General features: G+C 40.1%; 1 protein-coding gene across 5 annotated transcripts in view; it reads left to right on the top strand.

The window, feature by feature from the left end:
- LOC408801 (protein split ends) overlaps positions 1-23197 on the top strand; it is a 313466-nt gene that overhangs the window by 108239 nt on the left and 182030 nt on the right. For 2 of the 5 annotated variants that reach the window (XM_016911649.2, XM_026440434.1), the window contains exon 2: positions 6926-7002. The exons of the other annotated variants lie outside the window; for them this stretch is intronic. In XM_016911649.2, coding sequence (XP_016767138.2) covers positions 6968-7002 — 35 coding nt within the window. In that variant the 5' untranslated portion in view covers positions 6926-6967. The remainder of the gene's footprint in view (positions 1-6925; positions 7003-23197) is intronic. 5 annotated transcript variants of the gene reach the window in all.

Here is a 23197-nt window from a genome sequence, read left to right as displayed (position 1 = left end):
TCCTTGAATTTTTTTTTTTTTATATTAGTCCAAATTTTCGTAGTTTTTGTACGTGATCATTTGTGTTTATCAAAGTAGGAATCGATTACAAACACGTATTCAATTCTCGGAAGAATCGGAATCTATTAAATGTTATGAATAGATCGTTCGTTTAAAATACGTTTGATTACGGAATAAAAGATCCAGTTTAATATTCTACATTTTTATTAATAGTTCCACTGACCTATTTTTCTCTTCTCTTATTACCATAATTCTTACTAATTATAAATTATTAATTACAATTGTTATTCAACTTTCCTTTAATAGGCGCACGTCTCACTTTTAGAAAAAAAATACACTCGTATATATAAATCACCAGAACCACCTCAAATTAAATTCTCGTCAAAAGATCGATCGATTTAATTACAAAGTTACATCCACTTTTTCTCTCTTAAAAAAAAAAGAAAAAAAGTAAATTTCCGTAGAATCTGGCGAAGATCGTTTTCCGGCGATCGACGAAAGAAAGAGGAGAAAAATAAGGAAGTTAGACACCCGGCGCACCGAGGCAAGGTTCGAGAGGCAAAAGCGAGGCGGGTTGGCCACTTTGTCCGACAAGTAACGACTTCGTTACTCGGTAGAGATTCTAGCCTAAGAAATTACGTTCTTGCGGCGCTCGTTCGTTCCTCGAACCTCGTGCCTTCCGTCGAATCCTTAACTTCTTTAGGGCTTCATTCCCGAAGGCCGTAAGGCGAATCGTACGTACCTTTTGCGGCGCTTGTTCTCACTTAACGAGATGCGTGTTCTCGCGCTGGGAATAGAGCCAGCCGTCCCGCTCCCCAACCCTTTCTTACCATCGCCACTCTCGCAATTCCTCCTCGCCGCTTTGTTTTCAATACCGTTGATTATACGGTGAGCCCATCGATGTGTGACGCTCTCTCATCGACATTGCTTTTGATTTTTTCTCCCTTCTTTTTTCCCTCTCCTTTTTTCTTCTTCTTCTTTTTTTTTTTTTTCAAATAAACGTCACGGAGGACAGGATTCCGAACAACTTTTTCTTCTTACTGGAGTGTAAGGTGGCTCTTGGTCGTCGTCGAAGCTCAGTTTTCGAGATATTTATATCGAATCGTTTCGTCGTTTCGTGGAAATTATGGAAATTAACAACGAGATAGCGTTAAAGCGTTTTCGAAAGATGCTCGAACGATCGAGAAGAAGATTTATACGATCGATCGTGACTCGTAAAAGGTTATTATAAGTATACATGAATATCGAATAATTCATTTAAATCCATCGTTTTGATATACAATTTTCAATATTGTTGCTCTACGATACGTATTTATAAAAATGATTAAATCCCACGTATCGGTTGACTTATCGATCGCGTAATAGATAAGAACCACGCTAAAGATACATTTTGCCGCCGTTTTTCCTTTCATCAGTATCCTCATCCTGTCTCTTCGTAGTAACGAGAGTCGATTTGGCCGGGAAACGGTTCTCGTTTCGCGTACATTATTCCTGAACACGAAAACGGCCAATTACGGGCCACTGACGGGAGGTATTTTAGAGACAACGAGCGTCGACGGCTACGTGTGATTCATTGCGAGGCGGATAAAGGCTCGGTTGCCGCTGTGGATAGGGTAATAACCGGTGCCACTCGAGGTAACCTGCTTCTTCTTATCGTGGGGGCCAATAATATCGCCGCGTGGACGGCGAAAGCGGAAAGGTTTTAACCTTTCGCTCGATACAACGTTGGATATTCGTGCGAAATAATAAATTATTCGTCGTATTTGACGCGAATTGATTGTTGTCCTTTTTTAAGGCGAATTGTCCGAGAATCGCGAGTTGATTGAATTATAAGAATAAGAAAATGCGAGATTCGGAGAGGAAATTTGCCGAGTGAGAAGAAATTAAAATTGAAATTGGAAGGGCAAACAGATCGGTTTCAAAGGAGAAACGATTAGAGACGGGAATCAGGTAAAAGACCTTTTCTTCCACGGTTATTAAAAGAAATCGATCTATTAATCGGTTGCCGGAAGTCGGCTCGAGTGAATCGACCGCTCTTATTCACGAGCTGGCAAGAAGAAAGGGGCTACGCTACGTCATTTAATGTGAGAAGCAATTTCATGGTTGCTCAATAGAAACACGTCTTTATAATAGGTAAAAGTCAAGTCTGACTTTACTTCGCGTATTTAATCGATTTGGACGTTTTCCTTTTTTTTCGCTCTATTATATAATAATAAAATTACACGACAATTGTTTTATCGTTGCGAATATTATTTTTATCATTTTATATATATATATATATATATATATATATATATATATATATATATATATATATATATATATATATCATTCATAGGAAGAGATAAATTCGATTGTACGAAAGGCACGACAGAGGGGCATAAACAGAAATAGTTGTTTCGCAGCTACGCGTGCCCTTTTGCCTGATTTATGGCGGTTCAGAGTGGAACAAGTATAAATCTTTGTTTAACTTCCCTGTTAAGTCAGAAGGTGTTTAGTACGCCCTTTGTAAGGCCGCAGCTGTCCTACAATTTCTTAACTCGTATAATTGCGTTTTTCCTCCTGCCACTTCTTTCTCCAACGAATATTTCATCTTAAACTGGAGCAAACTCACTCTGTTAATTAGCTCCGTGTAACGGTAATTGGATCAAATTGCCGAAAAAATTCCCTTCCACGATATTCATCCAATATTTTTCCAACTAAACAACTATCTATACAAATTTCTAACCAAAGATATTCGTTAAATATTCTTTGACCAATACTAGAAAATAATTAATTTCATAATCAGTTTTGAGGATGATACGAAATATTCTCACACGAGAAAAGGAAAATAAAGATATCCCTTTAGTCTCGAGGGTCGTCGTTCGAAGAAAGCGCAACCGGCGTTGCGTTTATCCCCCTTTCCACGCCCCGGTTTGAATATTCAGTGGTTTCGCGGGTGGAAGGGTTTCGAAAAGACCGCGAGAATGAGGGCGAGAGGGAGGGCTGAGCGAAATCCAGAGGAGCAGGAGGAGGAGGGATAAGCCGGCTAGAATCTGGGGTACATCCCCGTTTAGCAATTAGCATCTTGTATTTCGAAGCCTGGAGTTTCCTGCCGCGATGGAGCCGTGGCAAGAAGAAAACGGGGGTTGAGCGAAGCCAACCCTCTCTCTTTCCCTCTTCGTGCCACCGAATATCGTTAGCCCCGGCGAATTTAATTCGGTGCTCGTAATTTAGCTCGCATTAACGATGCTCCGCGCTTCGAAATTCCGCCGCGATTAATTTCCAGTCGAACTTCCTTCCCCCCCCGGGAGAAACCGAGTTCCTGTTTCTTTGTTGATCTCCGCGGTTAACCCTCTTTGCTTTGTTTTCCACCGATTCGATTCCAGTGATATCCTGGACGGAGGAGGCAACTCGTTAGAAAGGAAAAAGAATAGTGGTAATAAAAATGGGAAATTATTATACAAATATTCTAACGAGTTTCGTTGAAAAGTCTAATAGAAAGAATGAAGAAGAAAGGAGATGAAGAGGAACTGTTTCGAAATTGATTGGCGAGAAACGACGATACTAAAAGTAGCAAATTTTGTTTCGAACAATCTTGTTGAGAAAGAGAAAATTGGGTATGGATAACAAATAAGGGATCGAATACGTGATTTTATTCCCCCCTCCCCGGGAAAATTCGGAAATAAATCGTAGGCATTTCTTTCGCGAAGCCGTGTAACGAGAATGCGGGAGAACTCGTTACTCATCCCCCCGCCATTTTTCTTCACGGTTTGACACCTCGAACGAAATAACCAGATAGATTGACATTTGACTCGTCACGCGGAATCGATTTCGCGGTTTTGAAACCCTCCTCCCCCCGCTCTTTTTCCCCTCGCGCAGAGACACATCCATCGTTGGTGGTTAGGAATCCTCCGACTTTCGAATCGTCGATTCCACCCCCTCGTCGTCCGTCCATGAATTCCGACTTTACGCGTGTCGATTTCGCGCGCGTGCACACCCTCGACAGACGTGTGCGATCTGCGTGTACGTACATGCGGCACGTGAATCAGGTATCCGCGTGATTTAATCACGTCGCTTTGTCTGGACGAAGCTGTTTCCGGTATCGAATTATCCGATAGTTGCGTATCACATTGTAATTGATTGTTGCCGCGCATTTGTGCGTCGTTTGTGCCCGATTGTTTATCGTATATCGACTTCTTCTCTCTTTAACTTTCTTGTTATGAAAGGTTATGAAAGTAAAGCGTTTTTGCGTCGGCGAATGTGTTATTAAATTGTTGCACGTGAAATTGGATAATTTAATCAATGATATTTGTTACGCTTGCCAATTCAGAGTTGAAATGTTACTTCATCAATTTTCTTAACGCAAAGAAAAGATTCTTATACTATAGTTGAACTGTAATTCGATTTTCAAAATTTCAGCAAACAGTTCGATCGTTTAAACAACTTAATAATAATTTCGACGTGTATTAATTATTAAAATCATCAAGCTACAATTTTATCTAAAATAACATTGATTAAAAAATTAATTCTTTGTTGACTGGCCAGTGAAAACAATGAATAAAATTTAGCTGAATGAATATATTTTATTATACGTAATTGTACGTTTACAAAAAATATTTGAAATATATATATTGAACAAAAAAATAAATAGATACCAATCATGAAATAGATGTTGCTGGAAACGTTCAATAATAAAGCATACAAAAATTTCAATTTGAACTTTAAATTCTATAACTATCCTTAATCGAGATGACAACGTGCGTTTTGGGATCCACTTTCAAAACTCTCCTCAAAAAAATATGGACGTGTTCCAACCAAGAAAAGAAATTCCAGCCCGAAAACGGAATCCAAAGGAATCGGAAAACGCGCGAGATATCCGCGAGATAATCGAATCGTGGAACCGTCGATCATCGGGGCGAAAACGATACAGGGATTCCGTGTGCACAGAATCGGTCCACGGTTCCGTGGCGTTGAAAGCACACGCGCCAAACTCCCTTTTAGCTTTCAACGCTTTTCCCGCCAAGCCTCGTTCCGCCTCGTTCAAATATTAAAATAAGCGGGCGGCAGAAGCGGAAACACGCGCTGGCTTACAAAAGAGATTTTCCATTTTTCCCGTGACCCGCTCTTCTCGAAGAGAGAGAATCGAAAGATGGAGGGTTCTTTTCGCCTTCTTTTCGCCGAAACAAATTTGCAAACGAGAGAGACATCTCGATCTCCTCCTATTCGTGAAAATATTCGAAAGGGAATTATTTATTTGTGGAAATTTCGATGCGTCGAGAGAGAGATAATGGATCACGCATGGAGCAATTCTTTTCTTTTTTTGGAAAAGAAAAATTTCAACGTTTCTCGATCAATGTTTCGTATATACTTTAGGAAATTTGTTGTTTATAACGGATATAAATGTTACGATGATCGAAAAATAAATAGTCGGCGCGTTGCGTTATTCGAATATATAGCTTCGTAACCTAAATATAAATCGAAGAAACGCGTGTTTATTACCATTAGACCGCTGATACTTGTACGCATCTACGCATCTGTTTCAAATATGTACCGTTGTTCGAGCAAAGCAAATCTTTCTTCTTCTATTGAATTTTGAGATCCACTTCTCGAATCAAATTTTACCGTTCAAAAGCGGGCGAAAATCCGTAGATTCGAATATTTTCTCGAACATACAGCTCCGCTCTATTTGAGGGGGGGAGAGAGGAAAAGGAGAGAGGAAAGATACGTCTCTTTTACGACGCTGCGCAACTACTTTGATTCTATTTTAATACCTCGAACGATCAACACCGCGGTTTACGTCATTTTATATTTGACTTGCTGATTCGTGGAATAACGCGATTCCGCGAATCGGCAACATTTTTAGAATATCGACGAGCGGATGACGACGCGTGGGAATGCCAATTCTTCTCGCCTTCTCGCCCTCTCGGGGAAGATGGAAGGGCGTGCGAGGTTTGGGGTGGGCGAGTTTGGATTAGCTCGGCGATATTCGAGCGTGGCATGTAATCGAATTTTGAATGAATCGTAACGGGGGGAGGGGGCGCGTTTCCAATCGGTTTGATTTATTCTTATAGGATGAGTAAATGGAATATGCCATTGGGCGATTATTTTTCTTTCTCGAGAGGAAGGAGGAAATTTATATCGCGTTAAGAGAAAATTATATTGTATCGGTATTTCCGAGAATTTTGTTAGTGTAAATGTTTTTCTTCTTCTTCTTATTCTCTAATGTCACGAAACGTAGAAATTATCGTAGAATGATGATTAATACGTTACATCATATAAATGTATAATTATATATTAAATCTATAATTCAGTCGGTATGCAAGTTTAAATGTTAATATCGAAATAAGATACATATTTAATTGTATATCCTGCATACCGAAATCAATTGTTCCAATGTACCGTGTCGAACTTTATCATTTATTCACTCTCGATTAACAATACAGTATAAAACATTATCCATCATTCATGCAATATCCCCTTAACTTTCGATCGATAAATTTGTCAAATTTAAAGTTCCGCGCTTGAAAGGAGAGAAGAGAAAGAGAGAGAGAAACAAGAGAATACGAAGAGATATCCTTGTTTGAAATTCACGTCGCGAAAAAAATATAATATAAATATGGACGAAATCGTAATCTCGACGCGAGTAATCTCCCTCGTCGATTTTTCTCGTCGCGGGATTGCGCGCCTCGCATTGTACGCACGTTGAAAAGACACGAGGAGAACGTATTCACCGTGTTTATCGGTGCAACAAATCAAGTCTCATTTGAGAAATGGATCGTCGCACCGATGCTCACCACGATTCTCGCTCTTTCTTCCCATGCGTATGGATAATATTAAAAATATCACTGGAACGAGCTGTGTGTGCGTGTGTGTGCGTGTGAGAGAGAGAGAGAAATATACGGATAGAGTCGTTTCATCGTTACTTTTCTTTTGTGTGTTGCAGGTACGTTGAGGGCATTTCTCAGCGGCACACCACCGCTCCTATATGCAGGCCGATCGTGCTATTCTCACTGCGATCACGTATGTATCTTTGCACGTGTACAGCGTGTCGATATTAATAATGAATGAAGCTGTTGCATATACGGCTCGTCTCGTTCGCTCGAAATTCGCGCATGATTCTCTCTCTCTCTCTCTCTTTCTCCCCGATCTTTCTCTCCTTCCCATCCGCCCGATTATTATGTGCATATTTCATTTCTTTTCCATAGTCTGCCCGTCTGGAAAAATATCGTTCCCAGGCTGGAACACCGCTCGAATAACGCAATTACAGCCATTGATACGATTTTCTCTTTCGATCCTTGTATTTTCTTTTTTTTTTCCTTTTGCTTCTGCAATTTTCATACTCTATACTCTTTGTAGTTTTTCCTCCTTCTCGTGCATTCTCGCATATGACCCTCTCTCTCCTTTTACCTGAATGTCGTAGGTGTTGATGACGGTTTTATCTCACTTTGTAAGAATTTTTATTAGATTTATTTTTAATCGCGATAGGAAATCGGTCGATGAAACGAACGTGGATCCTTCGTTTTTTTAAAAATTCCGGAGCCGTTTTATAGCGGAACTGAAAACTGGAGGATGAGTACGTTTCATTGGAAAAGAAAAGAAGTGAGTATTTATCCGGGTTGAGATTAATTTTTACCTTCCAAAATTGGCGAATTCTTGGCGAAAAATTGTTCAAACAAATTGTTAATCGTTGTTTCGCTCTCGAAATCTAGAATTTTTATATCCCAAAATTGAAACAGTCTTTTTTAAATTATTAAAAAAAAAAAAAAAACACTCAGATAGGATTGAAAAAAGAGAGGCAAGACAATAACATTTACCATTTCCACGCGCTGAAATTTCCAAAAATGAATTAATATTTCTTATCGATGAGCGGACGTTTTTAAACGACGAGCCCTCCCCCCTCTTCCCCCGAAAGATTAACATAAATAATAGAAATCGCGCGAGGCGGAAAAAATGCATATCGCCGCGTTTTCACGGGAAATTTGCATTCGGCGCGTAAAAAATCTCCCCCTCGTGGCACTCGACTCCGCTCAATTCGATTCCCTTATCAGTTTGATCCCCTATTTTCGCGACGCGGAAAATCAAGGTGAAACGGGAGAGCGCGGCGAGGGTGGATCGTGGCGCGATGATTTATAAAACGTATAAACGTGGAAACAATCGTTGCGTTGGGGGGTCGAGGAGGGAAAGAAGATTATAAGTGTCGCGTTCCATCTACTACTACTCCTCCTCGTTTTTTTTCTGTGAAAAGAAAAAAAAAAGGATATTTTTACTGGCTCGAGCTCGGCAATATCTGTGACAAAATTGTGTTCTTGTCCGCCCATTTTCGCAGCAGAGATGCGTTAAATAAATCGTCTGCGACAGGTTAAATTTTGATGGAATTGGCGAGAATCTGCTTTGTGCATTCGAAAGGGATCCATCCAATTTTTGTGATCGAGATATTGAGAATCTCAGAGGAGAAGAGTTTAAAGTTTAAAATTACTCGATATGATTATTTTATTAGGAAATATATGGTAAAAGATTATATAAGCCTAGAAATAAATTTGCATCAATTTAGTAGAGAAGTTTAAATAAGAAACAAATTGCTCCATCACAAGCTTCTTCCCCATTACAAATTTATAATTGTAATAAAGAGTGGCACAGGGGGGAAATTTTAAAAATTTAGGGGGAAAAGGTTAGTACACCGTTAGCACAGGATTAACCGATGAATAAAATATTTCGCTGTGTACCCAAGCGATTATGTACAAGAATTCCTCTAACGGAATACGTGGATAGAAAAGTTGACAGAGTTGACGAAAAATCGAGCGATAAATTGATATCGAAAACCAGACTTGAACGGAGTGAGCTTGTTGAGCTGAAACAAGAGGGAAGAGAACGGACATGGACTATCAATCACCGTCATCCGGCTAAACAGACATCTCCTCTCTTCCACCCCCAAGAAGAAAGCTGGGAGAGAAATCTCATCCCCTCTCATCTTTCTTTGCCGAAACCGATTCGGGGCGTCGTCGTATCTCGATGAAACATTTGTTTATCCTCCCCACAGCTCGAGCACATAGCTGTAAACACTTAAATCGTGCGAGCAAACAGGCGAAACAAAAACATCATCCCTCGGTGTTATCCGAGGGATGATCAAAGCGCGTCTCCACCATCGCGAACCTCTTCAGAAATCGCTTTTATCTCTTCTCCTCTCGGCCAGAGAGGAGGAATCGACGAATCGTCGTGTATTTGTCGTGCCCCCTTTGTCCACGAAGAAGAAGAAGAGGAAGAGGAAGAGGAAGAGGAAGAAGAAATGGCGACGCCATCGTGGTTTCAAGGTGGACGATTCAAGGCTTCGATTCCCCGCGACGAGGGATGAAAGTGGACTCGATCTTGATGGGGGTGTCTTCTCTGTTTTTCTGTTTACGCGCCGCGAGGAGATCGAGAAGGGGGATGCCGGGATGCTCGATATCTAACCGTATATCCGCTCTGGTAAATAGCAGGGTTATCTCTGCCGCCCCTTCTGCCGCCGTTTTGTTGGCACCGGTTGCCGCTCGTTGCCGTTGATTACCAAAGCGCAACTGCTCTTTTGTCGCTTCCGTTTCTCTTCCACGATTTTCCACACAATCGTCTCGGGCACTCGACGATTCTCATCCTCTTCTCGGATGAGATTTTCAGATTAAATTTTCCACCACATCTTTCTTTCCTCTCTTTTTGAATTTAAATTAGAATTAGTCAGAATTGTTTCTTGGTCAATGATTAGAAGGAAGGAGATGGAAAATGATCATTAATTGTTAATTAAAGTAAATTGAAACGAAGAGGACAAAATCGATTCTAGATATTGAAATTAATATCAAATCTTTTTTTTTAGCAACGATCATTGTGCGTGGTACGACGAGAAAACGAGCGATTAAAAAAAGTTAGCACGCCATCGAGAAGGATAATCCAAAGGTCTTCCCCATGATAGAACGCTAAGTGCATTTGGCCAGGTTCCAGTCGAACGACGACTTGCACGGCTTTCCAGGATGTGAAATCACCGTGCTACATCCCCCCACCTGTCTCTTTTTTCCTTCGATCCCTCCGGCACGTCTGCCACCGTCCTTCCAACGTCCAATCCCCTACAACTTTTCCCAAAGCTTTTTCACCCGTTCTCTCCTTCCCTCTTTCCCTCGAATTCTCTTTTCTCCGCCTTGCTTCGTTCCTTGCTTCCTCGAGGGCGCGCTCTCACGTTCCAAAGGATTTTCTTTCGAGACACCGGGCTGATTTGTTGTAAAAATCGTCTTACATCTAATATCAGATATAAACCGATCGATCTTATTTCTTCCGCGAAATTTTCCTTCAAATCGATTTTCTTTTATTAAAATGGATGTTTATTAAATCTTTTTTTCTTTATCCACATAATTGTGGATAATCTAACGAAGATTGATTGATAGAATCACAATTTCGAGGAGGAGAAAATATAGAAGAGGAATTAAATTTATACTGACTGATTAATGTATTAATTTCTTCTTCGAATCGAGCATTCTTTTCGTTTCAACAAATGTGCAAGAATTCCCTTTGACTTTTATTGTCTCTTGTAAAATAATTAATTCCAAATATCTTTTCCTCGATCTTTGCAAATATCGTTCAACGATGATAAGTTTCCTTCTCTCCTCAAAAAAAAAGAAAAGAAAAAAGAAAAATCGGTAGTTGCCAAAGGATGGTAAGTTTGGATCAGAATAGAAGAAGAAGGTTCTCTTTTTCATTTCCGTGTTCCAAAGCTTTGTGACGAGAGGCACAGCTTTGTAAGAAGCACTCGAGCGACGGAACGTTAAGGGTCCACAGCATAGGGATGCGAAAAAGCTTGCTGAGACACATTAGTCTCGGCGGGGGTCAACGAGTGAAAATAAATGGCCCATTACTTCACCGAGAGCCAGCCTATACTACAATGTCCCTCGTGTATCTCTCTCTCTCTCCCTCTTATTTCCATTTTATCCCTCTTTCATTTCTTCGCTCTGCTGGAATATCTCACGGAGTAACGATATACACGTAACGACGTAGGCAAAGTTGAGAATAATAGAACGATAAAATACGAGCGAATACGAAACGATAGAAAATCTGTCATTATTATTATTATTATCGATTCTCTTCTGGTGGTGAAGTTCGATTTCTCCTCTTCATTTTCCTTCGAGAAAATGTTGAGAAATAATTCCAAGATCGTATATCGAGAATAAACAAATTTTCTTCGAGGAATTGTTTTTTTTTAGAAATAATCTAGAGATTCTATCCAGAGAGAAAGAGATTTTATTCGATGATAATGAAGAAATTTTTTGACCAAGAAATAATTTGAGAAAGATTATCGAGAAAGAGATATTTTCATTTGAGAATACGTGTGGAAATGTTAAATGAAATTTTAATAAAGAGGAAGGTTTCAAGCCATTACTTTCTGTTTAGCTATCTATCGCGAGCGTAATAGATGTTCTTGCACGGTTTAATATATACGTGAATGGCGTAAAAAAAAGTAAGAGCAATAAATAATTACCAGTCACGCGAGGAACACGTAATACTGTAATGCTACGAATGGATAAATTTATTTCTTGTTCTCGGTGAGTTAATTAATTACAGGGAACTTCGTCCTTTGTTCTTTTACACGTTTCTAAAGAGGTTTCTCGTAAATGCAATTAATTATAGGTTCCTAGAATTCTTAAACAAATTAAACCGTGCTCTTGTAACGATGTTACTTTAGATGTAAATTTGTCTCCCTTTAACTTGTCTAAATTATACTTTGCCCGATGAATATTCCATTTTATTCCATGTTCGTTTAATATATTTAAGTGACATTCTTCTTCTTCTTCTTCTTCTTCTTCTTCGTTTTTTTTTTTTAACTCTTCGCAGGAAACAATTTACAATTAATTTCAATTTATTCGCTATCGTAACATTCCCTCGTAGAAATTTCCTCTGTCGTATCGAATCTTTTTCTTTCTCTCTTTCTATTACGCAAGATTAATATACGTAATAATAATAATAACTCAACAATTTGTCCAATTTCATACACGCTTGACAATGTTTATAACAATTATTATCCTTACCTTCTCATTTCTTGAAACTTAAAATCAAAATAATTTATTGTATTCCATTTAATAATATAGAAAAAAAAAAAATATCTACAAAATCTGAAATTATAAAAAAAAAAATTCTATCTCAATTTTGGAGTTTATTGGAAAATTAATTCAAAGAAGTTGAATTAATTTGGTCAGAAAATTTGGATGCTCGATCCTCGGATTCCTCCAAAGATCGCGCACCTGGCTGGCCAACCACCACGGCTAAAAATCGACAAACTCGTCGTTTCGTCTTGCAATGGCAGTGAAATTAATCGGCGAGACGGGTTGACGCGTGCCTGGAATCACTTTCGGGTACCTTTTTGCCCGAATGGTCGAACAGGTCGAACCAGGATCGAAATCGTGTCCCTATTCACGGGGATCCTTTCGAAGCTCGGGTTCGGTCGAGGACAAAAGTTCTTCCACGTGTTTCTTCCCTTCCCTCTTCTTTTTCCGACAAATACTTTCGGATCCTTGCTCAGATCATTATTCGGTTGAATAACGATTGGCTGGGATTGAAAAGTGAAACGAAACGTATATCTTTTCTTAGAATTTTGACAGATTTTTGATCGAAAATCGAAAAACGAGTTCCGTAAAGAAATTGTAAGAAGATTTAATTTATGAATTTCCTAAGAATTTTCAAATCATCATCATTGACTCTTGAAATAAGAAAGATTGATTAATTAGGAGAGATTTTAAAATTCTTTCAAATTTTTATCTTTTCTTTTCTTTTTTTTTTTCTCCTCGTTTGCCAACTTCTTCTACGTACACGTTCTAAAAGATGGTGCAATCAGGCAAATTGATCGGCGATCGAACCTACCTAAGTAAACACGAGTACAATAATTTAAATCAATTTGCAAAAATTGGTGCCGTGCCGCGATAGAAAAAAAAAAAAAAAAGAAAAGAAGAAGAAAAAACGAGTGGCGCAACCGATCCACTTAATTGAACGTTCTCCCGCGGATACCTGTTTCGTTAATTAAATACAACAACCGGATCGGTAAGATCCGCCGTTCGAAACTCGAGGTAGTACCAAATATTAAAACGCGTTCAGAAGAAGGAAGCAATCGGGAGGAAGGTCCGCGGGTAATTTACTTTCTAATTAACGAAACTGCACTTTACTCCGTCTATTCGTTCGGCTCAGGCAAATACGTGCTCGCAACCCGTTTCCTATATTGCTAATTTAATTCGAAAACTGAATAAATTGTTCGGGGGAGGTCGCAGCGGAACGAAACATCGCTGCAGGAGATTAATTAATTAGACGGTCGATTTATCACCGTTGTGTTTCTGCAACAGGGAAGGGAAGGAAAAAAAAAAAAAAAAGAAGAATACCGTTCAAATTGTAGAGGAATTGCGAGAGAAGGGCGCTCGGTTAAATTAAAATGCATCCAATCTGGTGAATTTTTATAGTTTCGCCTAAACTGTGAATTATTTATCATTTGAATATTTTTGGGCGAAATTGAATTATTTATCGAAATTGTATCGAATTTTTCAGTAAGAATTTATCGGAGAAATATTTTGTTCTTTGAATTCGATGATATTTTGTTAATTAAAAATTAGAGAGGATTATTATTAGATTGAATGAAATTGGGCAGGAAATTACGCATCGATTTCTTCGTTACGACGATGAGAATTAGAAGAAAGAAATTTAAAAAAGAAAGAAGAGGTTTGAGAGTAAAGAGTAAAGGATACGCATCAGAAGTTGCACAATGCGCCAACACACAGCTGCATTCACTTCCTACAAGTGGCCATTAACACGTTTGCAACACGTTTTCGCATTACCGTTTGAGAAATTGAAAGGCTGGCCGAAGCGCAAATAAACTACCGTAGCCATTGATCTCTTCGATGATAATACCGACTGGCAGCTTAAACGAATGGAAAAGTCGAACGAAAGGGGGATATCGGTCATCGTGTTATTAACAGCAGCTCTCCAATATCGCACAACCATCGATCAGTATTCAAAATCCTCATTATTGTGCCATCTTATTCGGCATCGTTCAGATTATACGTCCAGATTGCCAGATTTGTTTACAACATTTTAACTCTTCAAGAGATTTCGTTCGTACGAATTTCGATCGAAGAGAAGGAAATTTTACTTTCGAAACTATTCGCCGCGAAGGAAAAACGCTCTTTCGAGACGTTTCGATAGAGCAAATTGATGAAAACACACGGAAAAGAAGTTGAATTGGCTGGGTTTAATCGCGTTACTCGCGTTACGCGAGCTTTCTCCCCTTGTTCCCGCGCCACAAGAGATCCCTTGGCCGCTGGGTGTCAACGTGGCCGTCGTCGTCTGTTATTGCGGCAACCTCGGAATTGCCGCCACGTCGCGAATCGACCGGCCTCCCTCCGTTTCTCCCCTCCCTTGTTTCCTCTTCTTTTTCTCTCCTCGCACCTCGATCGCTCTCGTTTCTTCCCTTTATCGTGGGCCCGGCGTTAATTTCATTCGGCCAGGTGCAGCGTTAACTCGGCCGACTCGGCCATTATAACCACCTCGAGCGAAACGAGCCACGGAGGGTGTCTTTTAATGAAAGATGTACTGGAGTTGCCACGTGAAATTCGCGCGTGAAAATGTTTGAAGTAAAAAAAAAAAAAAAGGTTTTGAGGGGAAGATTATTATTATTATTATTTAACAAGATAAGCGAAAATTTATTATTGACTCGTTCGAATTGCGGTGTATTTCGAATAGATTTATCGATATCTCTCTCTCTCTCTCTAATAACGTAATATTATTGTAATTGATCGATCTGTCTTTTAATCAACAAGTTTATCAGAATTATGAATACATCGGAGAAATTTGATTCAATATACTTGGTAAATTGGAGCTTGGTAAATTTCGTTTATAAATTACGCAATTAACATTTACATTTGAAATTTAAGCTTCTTGTAAATAAAATCTGTTGAATTCGCGTTTCAACGATTTAATAATTTAATAATATTTGATCGAACAGACTTGAATGGTTAAAAATAAATAATAACAATTTTAGATACCGATTTCCTCCGGTGATTAAATTGTGGGCATTCGTTAGAAGTTACGAGTAGCAATAACGAAATTGAAATTAGTCAGATGCTGTGACGCATTCTTATTAAAACGCCAGGTTGCATCCCTCGATGAAAGATATCGCGTCGGTTCAATTCGAAGAATCGAATTGCTTTGCTTTCAATCAAGCTTCGTGCCAAGTTGTTGCAATGCTAAGAAAACATTTACTTCTACATCTAATTCGTTGTATGTACACAGTGTTGTGTACAAGGATTCTTCTCCCAATCGAATGAATCGTCTTCAACGTACATGCGCATCGATATCGTTTCCATCATTTCATTCATTTTCGTCCATTTTTAACTTACTTTCTCTAGAATTAAAGATAGATATATAAATTATTAACATTTATATCTTATATATAACATTATATATAAGAGATAAATTTCCATTCGATCCATTCAAACTCTCTTCATCGAAATATCAGGAGACAGAATAGAAGGAAATCCAAAAAAGAATGCAAAATACTCGAACAAACATCTCCATATTCATGCTTGCCGATCGGTCCGAGACCGATCTTTCCCCGAACCAAAGCAAGCCAACACTCGAGAGTTGAGACGTCAACTCGAGAAACTCGAAAGAAGCCTTCCCTCTGCTCGCAGTTGTTGCATTCCCGTCGCAACGATCCCTCTGCTTAAGAAACGTTTTTATCGAGCGCGACAAACGTCGTATCGGTATTGATCTTTTCCATCGATTTCACACGGCATTCCAAACACCGTTCCCCCCCTCTCTCCCTCCAGAGACGCGTATCGCGGCCGATCTGGCCTCGCAGTCTTATCGCGCCACCCTTTCGATGCCCTTCCCCCCTCTTTCGATCGCTCTTTTTATCAGCGCCACGAGGAAGAAACTCGCTTACGAGAATTACACCGTGGCTCGAGGGGAGAAGGAGGAGGAGGAGGATGGAAAGAAGAGGGAGAAGAAAGAGGAGGAGAGAGGAGGAAGAAAGGGGGGAGAGGGAGGGAAAAAAGAGGTTCACGAAGAAGCGTACATGCAAGAGGTAACGCTTCGTGCATGCCAATCGTAGGCCGTATATCTCGTGGTACTTAGGTCGATAGTATCTCGGTCGACAGAGGGCGCGCTTGTTCAGCTGCACCGGCCCAGGACTCGACTCGACTCGACTCGACTCGACTCGGCTCGGCTCCACTCGATTCGCCCTTCGAACAGGATGTTCGGCTTTATCCATGTCCACGGTATCGTATCGTGAGATACAAATTGTGCTTTCAGCTTACGATGATCAACCGCCTCGCATCGCGATTCGAGTGTACGCTTGATTCTGTTATGCCCGGCCATGTCCTTCGAGAACATCTCTTCGCTCGATTGCGATTCGAGGAATTTGAAATATCTAAATCGAGTATGATTCTAATGTTTCCAATCTTGGATTGAATTTACCAAATTGGCGAGAAACGAGAAACGAAATGGATGGATATTATCTTGATCGAATTTTTTCTTTTTTTGTTTCTTTTCTTTTTTTTTTAGCGTTGAAAAATATCTAATCGTCTTGCGTTAAATTTAATAATTTGAGAAATGAAGAGAGGAGGATGGTTGAGGTGAGAGGAGAGAGAATTCTTCTGAGAATTGAGAATTTGGAATGTGAAATTTTTCCCTCGAGTAATTGAATTCGTAGTAGCGCTTGAAAAGTTATGTATTTCTGCTCCCTTTGGATCGAATTTAAGTAATTTTGCGAGAAATGAAAGATGGATGATGGAGATTGAAGATCTTCCGGTTGAAATTGAATCTTGAGAATTTGAAGGATCGGTGTGTACGGTTTCGTGAAATTTTTCTTTTCGAGGTAATCGAGTTCATATAGAATTTAATAATTTATCGATTCGTCGATTCAAGAAATTGAATCGTATGTGGAGATCGAACGTTTTTTTTTTTTTTTTTTTTCTTTATTATATTTATCTTCAATGCTTTCTCTTTTCACGATAAATTTTCTATCGATGTGAAATACATCACATTACGTTGTTATAACGTTGATACAATTTCTTTCTTTTGATTTATTCACGTGTTCTCTACGCTTAACGTTGAAACGATCTACTTTTCTTCGTTCCTTTTTTTTTTTTTTCTGCTTGCAATTCTTGCCCGCCCAAGTATATTTCTTTCCTGATATCTTGTGAAAATATTTCTCATATTACGATATTTTATATAGGAAAAGATAAATCCGAGGGAAAGTAAAATGCGCGCATGAAAGCCCGCAATAAAGAATGCAAAATATTGCTGTGTAAATTGTAACGATATATTGTAGAATGTTGCCGCGTATTTTACAAAGTTTACTGTTTAATCTATTTATCACGCGCGTTTGTTCAACTTCATCTGGATACGAGAAATCCATAAAGAAAAGAAAGAAAACTTCTTCATCGAATCATTCTTTTTCTTCCCAATTTTCAACAACGTTAAAAACTTCCAAATCATCTTGCTGCTATTTCTCAATTATACCTCTCGAGATACGCGTGGAAAATAAATTAATAAAATTAGCATATCTTTGAATCACCATAAACGTTTAATTACCCGAACGTTATTAACAATGAGATACGAATCTAAAGAAGAAAAAGAAAAGACACTGAATGAAAATAGATATACATATTTAAATATTCAATATTCCAATTACTGCAATCAATAATTTTCTTAATTCCTCAAAAAAGGAAAAATATATAAATATATCCACGATGATAATTCACGACTGGCAATTTTATCTAAGAAAAAAAAAAAAAAAAAAGAAAGAAAGGGTTTCTAAAAACGATTACGTTCCTTGAACGAGGAAACAAGATTACCGGCTGAGGTTTAATTAACGATTATAGACGTTTGGGATCATAACTCAAAGGAGTTGGAGCTACGAGTATATCCGGCGCGCGCAGTTTCACCCCCTTTTCGAGCGTGCGGTCACTTCAGTTTTCCGATCTCTCGATCCTCGTCCCCCTCGTGGGACGTGGTGTTCATCGGCGGCCCCTTACGCGATGCCTTTCACAGTGCGGTTTATGCCGGCAGAAAAACGAACGATCCCGGGGATCGAGCGGACCGGTACCTCGCGGCTTCTTCTCACCGCAAATGCGCGCCACGGTCAACGCTGGGTCGGCGCTGATATATTAACCGAGAATCGGAGAGATTAAAAATGAATTTATTATCCTCGGTACGGAGGAACAAGGGACTGGGGAGGAGGGAGGGGCTGGACTCCCCGTCCTTCTCTCTCCACTCTTTGAAAGTGGCTCGCGTGTGAGCGGGTACAGTCGGCCGAGAAAGTCTTCTTCGAATCTCTCGCAATATATCTTCCAAATGTTTCTTCGTGGAGAAGATACTCGATCGTTGTGAATGATAATTAAACGTGTTTAATTCGCCTTGGAAGAACGCTTATCAACGATTTTAAAATATGGAACGATGAATACGTCGTGCAGGTTTTTTTCTCTTTATTGAGCAAAATTTTACGATTATCTTGCGAGAAAGATCGATCGATTGAGAAATTCCAAGGGAAATTCGCGAAAATATTCTCACGGAGGTCCGTTCGACGATCCATTTGTCCATTTCGCACGAGGGCGCGCTTTTGCCGTGGACTGTACACTCGCGATTATTTCTACTCGACACTCGAGGGACGGAGATTTATCGTAACGAACAGTTTCGTATGATTAATGCGGAACACGATGTTTTCGGGCCCGATAAACGACTTTGCGGGGGAAAACGGACGAATAAGGATACGATTCTACGTATCTTTGTATCTTCGTATCTGGTTTCGCGTGTACGCAACTTTGTAATGCGCACTAATACCATCTTGATCGGTGAGATTCTTAATTGAGAGAGAAAATAAAAAGAGAGAGAGAGAGAGAGAGAGATCAGAGAGAATAAAAGAGAGGGGGAGGGGAAAAAGAGTGGAAAAAGAAGAAAGGGGAGGGAGAGAGGCTTTAAATTACGACGTTCGTACCGAGCACTCTATTTAAACGTCGTTTATGATACCGGTTCGCTTCCCATGGAAACGTGGCGCGGGGAAATTAATTAATACACGTGGGGCCGCATAATGAAAAAGGAAGACAATGAACGAAACGGGGAATAAATCTTTATCTCTACCAACGCCAGCCTGGAATTCATAAATTGTTACGCCACTTGTGACATGGATCATCGTTAACTTAATACTCATCGATTCTAATCTAATAAAATTTATCACGTTCAATTCCGCCGTTTTTTAACGAAAAAGAAAGGATCGATCATTTCCTTCTTATCTATTTATAGGGGAATATAAAGGAGACTTTCTTGGTTAATTCCACTATTTCAAAAATATCTCTCTTTACATACAGATTACGTACCGATTTAGACTTCTATTTCTATTATGAGCTGAAATGAAACATTCGAGAATCGCTGGGAATGGAGAGAGTTACTTTTCATCATCTGCTCGAAAATGAAAGATCCATGAATAAAACGAAGACTCTCGCAGACACGCGCTGCTGCCCGATCGGTTACACGGTCGCAGTTACACACCGGACAATATCCAATATCGATAAATATAAATGGGGGCCTTAACGCGATGGCCGTACGTGGGTACGAAGGTGAAACCGTGGACGTTTTTCAACGAAAAAAGAAAAATAAAAAAAGAAAGAAGGAAAAAAAAGAAAATGATTTCCAAGAAGCCTTGAGAGATCTCTCACCGATTGTCGGCCGACTCCCACGCGCTCCGCGCTCTCTTGCCGACGCGTGGCTCGCAGGCCCATAAACTCCTCGAATCGTTCAAGGTGAAGCGGCTCGCGGGACCCAGGCCATCACGGTCGAACACGAGCGAGGCCTGTGGAAGTCGTGCATCACTCTCCGCTCCGTACCCTTGGACTCGACATCGGGGGGGGGCGCCCCCCTTTTATTTCACGTCCGCGACCGGCCAAGCTTCAACCAGGCCGCCGCGATACCCGCGAACGCCGCACCAATCCTCCTTTCGACCAACCTCCAGACGACCTGCCGTCACTTGTCGTTGAATAAATTAACCTTCTCGCCACTTTTTCTCCCCTTCCTCTTCTCTCTTCCTCGATACTCTTCTTTTTTTCTTTTTTTTTTTCCTCGTTTTCTTCTTCCGTCTCCGCTTGTTATTCTTGCGACGTTTGTTTGGAGAAGGTGGGGGAGGAGGATTAATGGATCGCGTCCAGTTTTTCAACCCTTTCGAACGACGTTTTCGACACGATGCCTTCGTTTATGCGATTAAGTAATTTTGGTAGGAAGATAAAAAAAGGAAGGAGGGATATGTTGTTTGCGTTCGAAGCAGTTCACTGTTTTTTCCGGGGATATTTTATTGAATTGTATTGAGAGTTAAACGTGGAGAAGAAGAGTTTGGATTTTGTAACATGCGGGATGCGGGAAACTTGAGCTCTTGCTACTTGTTCACACTCTCTCGTGGATCCTTGATTGACGTGTATTATCTTCTCTCTTGGTTATTGGAAGTTTCGCTTGAGATACTGTGTCGTTCCTTTCCATTAATTTCAGTTTTACGACTTTCGAAACGAATTCTTAAACGTGCGCGCGCGAATAATACCTGTTCTTTATGATGTGTTAATTTACATACTTACGTGACGAATATTCGTATGCTTCAAGAATTTTAACTAAGATCCGAGTTTATTAATATTTAGTGGACGCGAGCTATTCTCTCCCGATAAATATATTAAAAATCATAAATACATTGTGAATTGTCATACACGAAGAATATTTTGCAACTTTTTTTTTTTTCCTCTTCTTTCCACGATATTTTCAACGCGTCTGTAATATTTCTTTATTTTTTTTCTCTTTCGGAATTAACCGTGGATCAAATTCTAAAAATAAAATTTCACCGAAACAAAGAACACCGGACAGATTTTACATTTTTCACAAAATTACAAAAATTGAATTCGACGAGAACTTTCACGCATGAAAGTGATCTCTTCTCCAGAACAACATATCCCTCCCTCCCTCTCTCTTTTTATCTTCCTACCAAAATTACTTAATCGCATAAACGAAGGCATCGTGTCGAAAACGTCGTTCGAAAGGGTTGAAAAACTGGACGCGATCCATTAATCCATTTGCAAAAAAGGGGAGAGGAAAAAATTCATCGATTCTTTATCCTTCGAAAATTGCAAAAAATTTGACAACTTCCGGGAGGGGCAGAGTTCCGGGACCGGCTGGAACCGGCCGGTCGGTTCGTTACGTACGAGGGAAGGGCGGGTGGATCCAGTTCTCTCCTCGTTCTCATGAAAATTCACGGAATCTCCTTGACCCAACTTGTGTTCCGCGTCCGTGAGCCGGTGGTTGTGCATCGTCCCTGGTTCGCCGCACGGTTTAACCTCCAGACGAAGAGAGAAGGAACGGTGTGTGTCGCGTCTATCAGATGGTTGTGCTGGTCCGCTGCCTCCTCGCCAATGTCAGTACCCACGACGGCCAAATGTGCCTGCTTCTTCGTGTACTCCTATCCGCGTATACTCGTTCACGGTCTGATTCTTCCCGGACGACGATTCGTTTCCCACATTTTTATTCCCAACATTTCGCTCTCCTCTTTCCGCTTTTTCTTTCTCTTCTTTTTCTTTCCCTTCTTCCTCCTCCTCCTCCTCCTCTTCTCCCTCAGAGGGAGAAGAGACCGCGTATTCATCATTTCCGAATGTAGTGGAGAAGCTTGTAATTTCACAGAATTTTATCGTTCGAATTTCATTTCCTGCGTTCGGGGACCCCGAATCCGGGTTGCGAAATCCGGGTTGGAACACGGATAATTGCGATTTTGCTGCATGATGACTTTTTGCTTATTCGTTTTAATGGGATCGGATGGAAAGTAATCGATCGAGGAGGATTGGTCAAGATTCGATTTTAAAATGGTTATTTATGGAGCGTGTTTTTCTGGATTTTTTTTTGTTTAATATTTTCTTGCTAATCAAAGAAACTCTTCTATTACAGGATTTACTCGATACAAAATTTGTTATTTCCATCTTAGAATTCTGTTTCAAATTGGATAATATCGAATTTTTTTTTTCCTTTTATCATCGATCAAACTATTAAAATTTCGATATTCGTGGTAACACCGTATCGCGAAGCAAAGTATACAAACAACAATTTTGTAAAAAGTTTTAATTTTGGCTCGCCATTTTCTCTACACGTCCACTTTCGCGCGTATCAAAGTTTTAATTAATACCCGTTCGAACGAACCTCGTTTCGATCGGATTAAAGTTATAATTTGACGTTGTTTTTTTTTTTTCTTTTTTTTTTTAATCACTCGACTATTTGTCATCGGGGAGCAGAGTTTACGATTTAATGTCCTCTCTGTCTCGAAAAACATCCTTGGACACAATACATCCGTAAACCCGGGTGTTCGCATTCATCGATCTTTTATTCGGTGAAAATAGCCGTACAGGCTCGTCATATATTATCATAATATTAGCATCGATGAATTCGTGGAACTCTGCTAATTTGCATTTCGAGCCCGCTATACGCTATTACGTGGCCCGCCGCGTGTTCCACGTAGTATACATCTCCATCGTGTTTCGCTGACTATTCAAGGTCAACCGGAATACGCCACGTGGCGGTGACACACGCGTTAAACAGGCGAAGGAGGGAAGGGTCACTACTTCTGGGGTTCCCAATCGGAGAAGGACCCTCCCGAGTCGACTCGAACCCTACTCGAGTCATCTCGAGTGACGCGTCTTTTACTTACGCAAGGAAGAAATATTTCTTCCCTTTTTTTCTCTCTCTCTCTCTTTATTTTTTTTTTCTCGAGCCAACCGCTTCCATCGAGGACGATCTCCCCTTTTGGCCTCGAAGACCAGAGGCAACGAGGAGGAGGAGGAGGAGAGGAGAGATCGAAATTTGTAACGTGGATGATTCAGAAGAAACACGCGTTACGTAAGAAGGAAGTGGAGATTGATAATTATAGAGAGTTTCTGATCCGTGTATCGGGGTTTCGAACATCGTCCATGATTTATCGTCGTTGTGCCCGATCTTGTGTGCGTGTTGTATCGAATGTATACCGATCGTGCCGTTAATACCAGGGAGTGGCTTCGTTATTGAATGATCGAAAAATTCGAGCCTCTTTGTACTACGCTTCTTTGATGAATATCGTACGCTTCGAATCAATCGTCTTCGCCTTTTCTTTTTTTTTTTTAAAGATGAATGATAGTCCGTTAAAAGATCGAAGAAGGGAAATTTATTATTCTCCGTT

Source organism: Apis mellifera, linkage group LG4 (genome assembly GCF_003254395.2).
Source record: "Apis mellifera strain DH4 linkage group LG4, Amel_HAv3.1, whole genome shotgun sequence".
NCBI lineage: Eukaryota > Metazoa > Arthropoda > Insecta > Hymenoptera > Apidae > Apis > Apis mellifera.
The sequence above is the reverse complement of the archived record's forward strand: the minus strand, read 5'-3'. Positions and strand labels throughout refer to the sequence as shown.